This window comes from Bison bison, unplaced genomic scaffold (genome assembly GCF_000754665.1).
Source record: "Bison bison bison isolate TAMUID 2011002044 unplaced genomic scaffold, Bison_UMD1.0 scf7180017864201, whole genome shotgun sequence".
In the NCBI taxonomy this organism is placed as follows: domain Eukaryota; kingdom Metazoa; phylum Chordata; class Mammalia; order Artiodactyla; family Bovidae; genus Bison; species Bison bison.
The window spans coordinates 1,650,784-1,657,103 of record NW_011494773.1 but is presented as its reverse complement, the minus strand read 5'-3'; the positions used below and the strand labels follow the sequence as shown (position 1 = coordinate 1,657,103).

General features: G+C 51.6%; 1 protein-coding gene across 1 annotated transcript in view; it reads right to left on the bottom strand.

Moving 5' to 3' along the window:
• The window catches only part of TMEM63C (transmembrane protein 63C), a 35,630-nt gene that overhangs the window by 11,726 nt on the left and 17,584 nt on the right, over nt 1-6,320 (bottom strand). Inside the window, exons 11-15 of the mRNA XM_010844412.1 lie at nt 5,035-5,170; nt 4,440-4,593; nt 2,978-3,084; nt 1,916-2,002; nt 1,297-1,362 (exon numbers count right to left, since the gene is read on the bottom strand). Of these exons, the coding sequence (XP_010842714.1) occupies nt 1,297-1,362; nt 1,916-2,002; nt 2,978-3,084; nt 4,440-4,593; nt 5,035-5,170 (550 nt within the window). The remainder of the gene's footprint in view (nt 1-1,296; nt 1,363-1,915; nt 2,003-2,977; nt 3,085-4,439; nt 4,594-5,034; nt 5,171-6,320) is intronic.

Sequence of the window (6,320 nt, the reverse complement as noted above, 5' to 3'; positions counted from 1 at the left end):
CATCTCTTTCAGAATTTTCCACAGTTTATTGTGATCCACACAGTCAAAGGCTTTGGCATAGTCAATAAAGCAGAAATAGATGTGTTTCTGGAACTCTCTTGCTTTTTCGATGATCCAGCAGATGTTGGCAATTTGATCTCTGGTTCCTCTGTCTTTTCTAAAACCAGCTTGAAGATCTGGAAGTTCACGGTTCACATACTACTGAAGCCTGGCTTGGAAAATTTTGAGCATTACTTTACTAGCGTGTGAGATGAGTGCAATTGTGTGGTAGTTTGAGCATTCTTTGGCATTGCCTTTCTCTGGGATTGGAATGAAAACTGACCTTTTCCAGTCCTGTGGCCACTGCTGAGTTTTCCAAATTTGCTGACATATTGAGTGCAGCACTTTCACAGCATCATCTTTCAGGATTTGAAACAGCTCAACTGGAATTCCATCACCTCCACTAGCTTTGTTCATAGTGATGCTTTCTAAGGCCCACTTGACTTCACATTCCAGGATGTCTGGCTCTAGGTCAGTGATCACACCATCGTGATTATCTTGGTCGTGAAGATCTTTTTTGTACAGTTCTTCTATGTATTCTTGCCACCTCTTCTTAATATCTTCTGCTTCTGTTAGGTCCATACCATTTCTGTCCTTTATCGAGCCCATCTTTGCATGAAATGTTCCTTTGGTATCTCTGATTTTCTTGAAGAGATCTCTAGTCTTTCCCATTCTGTTGTTTTCCTCTATTTCTTTGCATTGATCGCTGAAGAAGGCTTTCTTATCTCTTCTTGCTATTCTTTGGAACTCTGCATTCAGATGTTTATATCTTTCCTTTGCTCCTTTGCTTTTCGCTTCTCTTCTTTTCACAGCTATTTGTAAGGCCTCCCCAGACAGCCATTTTGCTTTTTTTGCATTTCTTTTCCATGGGGATGGTCTTGATCCCTGTCTCCTGTACAATGTCATGAACCTCTGTCCATAGTTCATCAGGCACTCTATCTATCAGATCTAGTCCCTTAAATCTATTTCTCACTTCCACTGTATAATCATAAGGATATATAGGAATTTTTTTTTGGCAATTTCCTTTGAATCTACAATTATTTGAAAAAGTTCATTCAGAGGAGGAGTCCCTGGGCTTTACCCCCAAAGGGGTTCATGGCACAGGAAACGTTAAGAGGCTGCCTAATGAGAATGTTGGCATTCATTCATCTCTACCTATATGAGCAGATAAAGGATAGGCATATCCAGCTGGTGTGAACCCACAAAAGCCCCAGTGAACACTGGGAGTACGCCTGAAACATGCACTCTGGTACTCACTGGAACCTGACGGATGCCTGCTCCAGATAGTAGATGTCAAAGAGCCAGTGCAGAAAGACGTCCAAACTAGAAGCAAGAATAAAGCAGACCTGCCATTAGTGAATCGATGAACTAAGGCCTGGGGTTCCATTTCTCTTGGGCTGGCTTCCCTCCTTCCAACCTCCCTTGCCTACTCCCCGAAGACTCTCGCACCTTAATATTCCAGCTGGCCAATCCACACTACCTCTCTTCTTAATGGTGCCCACCCTGTTCCTGACTCTTTGACCTTTCCACTCAAGGCCTCCCCTCCAGCAAACCTTCACCAGCCTTTTCTCCCACAGCGCTCTCTCCCTCTTCTGAATTTCTACTGCACATTTCCCCCACCTTGGGCTGCCAGGCAGCTGGGAGGGATGGCTTGTCTCCGCAGCTGGATGATAAGCACTTTGAGGGCAGAGTTCATGGCTGACCGCTTAGAGTTCACATGATACCTGGCTCATGCTAGGCTCATGACAGGCACTGGACTGTCATTTGAGGAATGGATTTGCAGCAGTCACAGGTGGGCCTACAGTATCTGAAGGAGGAGGTTCCGACTCTAGGGTGAGCCTGGCTGAGAGAGGAGAGATAACTGGAGTTGAGGTACCTGGTCAGTCCCATAGAGGGCAGAATGACCACCATGAACACCAGAAAGACATAGCACTTGTGCGCTATGATCAGATTCTGACTTGTTCTGGAAGGAAACAAAGAGACACATGATAAGAACCAAACGACTGACTACAGAATGGAGAGAGAGAGAGACGGCCACCTGGGCTAGAAAGCAGTTTCATAGCACAAGTCAGTGCCATGTCCACAGCGCACTGAGAGCCGTGCTGTGTCTGGGAGCAGCAGGAAAGAATGGCATGATCAACTAGTGATGTCTGCCATGGGCAGAGGAAAGGGAAGGGAAGGCTCACACATACCATACACTTGACGCCCCTGTTGCAGGGACATCACTAACAATACTCAGAATCCTTGCAGCATTTCAATAAGCAACATGAGCCTTGGCCGTAGGAAAGCCCAGGAAGGATTTCTGTTAAGAGAAACCTCTTGGCTTACTGCCTGATAGGATGATAGAAACTTTGGGAGCAATAAATAACTTTTGAGACCCATGCAGCCTTCAGTCCAGAGCAGGTCCATTTTGCCCCAAGATATAGTAAATACTTCCTAAGTAATTAGCTCCTACCACAGAACTATTAGGGCTAATAAACAGGGAGGGGCTCTTTGTTTAAAATATGGCACCATATGGGCTACACGGGTCTTCAGTCAGATTGAGGGCATGGGCTCCTCTGCGATGACCGTAGCAGCCCTTCTGACATTTTTCAGACAAGTCCTGTTTTCTCGCTCCCATCCTCCGCCCTCTCCCTGGCATTCCTGCCATTTCTGCCCACGGCTCCAGGCCCTCAGTGCGTGGCTGGAAGACGAGGGAGCAGCCTGAGGAGGGCTTGGTTTCGGGTATCTCAGCATCCCTGAGACAAACCAGTCCCTTCTTTCCAAAGACAAAAGTATCTGTTACTTTTTTGGGATGGTTTTGGGCATCAAAGCCATCCTGCATCAATTCCATTCCCCAGGTGAGACAGGAAGCCGGAGCACAGGGCTGGTGGGGACGAGGGAGTGGGGAAAGAAGCTGGTGCCAAGGGAAGGATAAGAGGGGAGGCCCCCAGCTCACCTGGTCCAGTGGGCTTCAAGGAAGGCAGAGAGGTAGACGATCAGAGGCAATGTCACAGTAAAGGCCCAGAGCAACACAGACGGGAAGAACTGGGTCACGATGGGGCTCTGTGTGGGCGGGTGGAGGTGGGGCAGAGAGAGGTCAATGTGAGAAGCCCGCTCCCCCTCACAGGCCTCCCCTGCCTTCTCCCACACCTCTGGCCACTTCTCCAGCTCAGTCCCAGAGCGGGCCTCGTGTCCCTGAGGCTGCACAGTGGGCTGGGGCCTTTCTCACTCAGAATCTGCCTGGCTGGGGCAGCCAGAGGCTGACACCTCAAGGTCAAGGGGCATCCCCAAGGGGTGCAGGCCTCCTATGCTGAGATCACTGGAGGGACGGCCTAGTCTGACCCCACCGACTTGGCCCCAAGGCCACAGCCACCTGCTGTCACTCAGGGAGGAGACGCTCAGACTTTAGAGAGGAGACACTGCTTTTACCGCGATGTTGTGTGAGACATGGTGGAGAAGGGGAGGGTGTGGTGTGAGAATTCCCGGGCAGAGCTGTGGTGCCCCGGCCTGGGGCCTGTTGTGAAGCTGACAGAGGAGGGGGGCAATGGGAAGCGGCAGCACAAGGACTTGGCTTGACTGTGTGCACGTGTGTGCATGTGTGTGTGTGCATATGTGTGTTGCATGTGCACTTCCATGTGTGCGCCTGCATGTGTTTTGCTGGAACAGGCACGGGGATAACATGAAAGAAGGGGCCTTCTAGGATCACTGCAAGTGTGCACATGTGTATGCACACATGTGTGTGCATGTGTGTGTGTGCATGTGTGTGTGTGTGCCTGTGTGTGTTTTGCTGGAACAGGCATGGGGATAACATGAAAGAAGGGGCCTTCTAGGATCACTGCAAGAGCCTTGAGGCTACACAACTTGGATATGGGCCCGTCCAGCTCCTCGGAACTCCTCTATGCATATGGCAGGGACGGCTCTTGTGGACATACCCAGGGCCTGTGTGTCCAGAAGTGAGGCAAGTGGAACCAGAGCCAGAGAGCCTACTCCTCTTGAAGGGCTGCCCTAGAACTAAACTCTGTCTTCCCCACCGTCGCCTTATCTTCACACCAAGGATCTCGGCTCTAGAGAACGTGGGGTAAATGGAGCTGTCACGCTCGCCCCACCCTCTGCTGCTCTTTCGTTCCTCTAGCTTGACCCAATCTAAAGAAGTCCTCCAAGCCCATCCCCCCAAATTCAGCCCAGAACTTGCCTAAGGCTCCCCCACCCTTTAGCCCTAGTCCCTAAGTCGGGCAGTGGCCCACATGCATCCTCTTTAGAGCAAAGGAGACCCTGGGCCACCACGTACACCCACTGCCAGGGCCACAACTGCGTGTGCTCTGGAGTCACGTCTCAGTGGGCCCCCCATCCCATCCTCGCCGGAGCTCTTCCTTTGTCTCCTGGGGGGCCCCCATGCCTGGCCTGAGTGGAGGAGGCACCTGCAAATTCTCGATGGGGCGGGTGACGTTGTACAAGTCGATGGTGTTGATGATGATGGCAGGCGTGGTGAGGAAGAAGAAGAGGCAGAAGAGGAAAGTGTTGATTGCGATAAAGCGGGCCCACCAATGGAAGCGGCGGACGGACAGGTGTTTCCTGGGCGGGATGGAGGAGGGAGGCGCGCTTAGGGCCGTGGGTCTCGGCCCTCAGACCCAGCCACGCTGCTTTCTGCATGCCAGCTGTGGACCAGGCTTTCCTGGTCTAGTTCAACACTGTGGGCCCACGCCTGCATGCGACAGCCCTAGGCCTTCTCCTATCACGCCACTTGTCAGGCTCTGAATACATCCCACAGGTGAGCCAGAAGAATGATCTGAATTCTTTCCACAGGAAAAACCTTTTCCCCAAAAGGTGGGTGCCTTCTGTGCTTGTGGTGGGGTGGATTGGGGGCAGGCAGAGGCTGCGATGCCCAGGAGAGACACAGCCCAGCAGGGGCCGTATGTGGAGGAGGAGGACAGGCCCTGATTCTTTTCCCCATCCTACAGGCATCTTCCATCCCAAAGGAGCTCAAGGGAGAGGAGACAGACAGAGGGGGCTTACCAAATAATGTCCTTGGGGTGCGGGGCACGGACTACCCTCCAGCGGTAGGACTTGACGATGGTGGTCACTGAGGACTCTTTGGGGGACATCCCACAGTGGATGAACTTGTAGTCCTGCAGAATGCTGCGGAGACGAGGAAGAGACAGAGGTCTGGGGGTGAGGAATTCATGGAGACTTGGATATGTCTCTCCTGACCTTATAGGTGGGCAGTTCCTCAGGCCTGGTCACTGGAGGAAAGGGTGTTAGAGGGATGGACTGCCCGGGAAAAGAGGGGACCAAGTAGTTCTCAGTTCATGTCTTGCCCCCCTATTGGTAGTGACGGCACAAAGACATGCTCTTTCTGTGAGGTTGACAGGGGAGGTACTCATTTAGCCTCCTCTTAATATCAATAGCTACCAACTGTTCCAGCCAGTGCCTGACACTGTGCTAACTGGTGAGTCACATCATCTTAGCTGCATAGATTACTGAAGACACAACCAAAGAGGGGCGGGTGCTGGCACTGGGGCCCCACCTTGGGTTTCCTAACTCACATCTGCTGTAATTAAACCTGAGATCCCTCTCTACTGAGCGATGGTTCTCAGAAAGATATGTAGATGTCTCACACACACTAAATAGGACACATATTCCTTCTTACCCTTCCAGGAGGTGGATAAGGAAGATATAAGTAACCAAATTTGATGAATAAGAAACTTGAGGGTGTAACTAACTTGCAAAATTGCACGTGATCTGTTGCCCTGAATTCTAGCCTGTGCCACTGTTCTTTTGCAGGGTCAGGGCGGGTGAAAACAAAGCCTTGTGAACGATCAGGCTCCCTCGGGGAGAGGATGGCTCCATCGTCCTCAAAAGACTGATTCTGAGGCTCCTATGTATTTGACCCAGGCCTAAGATTCCTTCCAGAACACTCCAGAGCAGACCTCATCCATTCCTTATCAAGATGGGGCTGCCAGTGGCTGGGGCAGAAGAGGGAGGAGCCTGCAAAGCTATGAAACAGAGAAGGCTTGCAGAGGAGAGGAGAGGAGCAGGAATGGCAGTTGCGTCTTCTCTATGCTGACTCTGTCACTCGCGGGGAGGGGAAGGGTGACGTAGGGGTGATGGGTAATGAGGGGCGGAAAATGGGTATCATTCTTGTCAAGGCCTGGAAGAGGAACCAAGAGGTCAAGGGCTATGCTGACCACTTCTGGGCTGAAGCAAGGATGTATGGGGGTGGGGAGCCCAGGACCTGGGTGTCTCTGGAGACAAGCTGAGCCCAGCAGCTGGAGGAAGACGCATGTGGCCGTGCTCCGGAA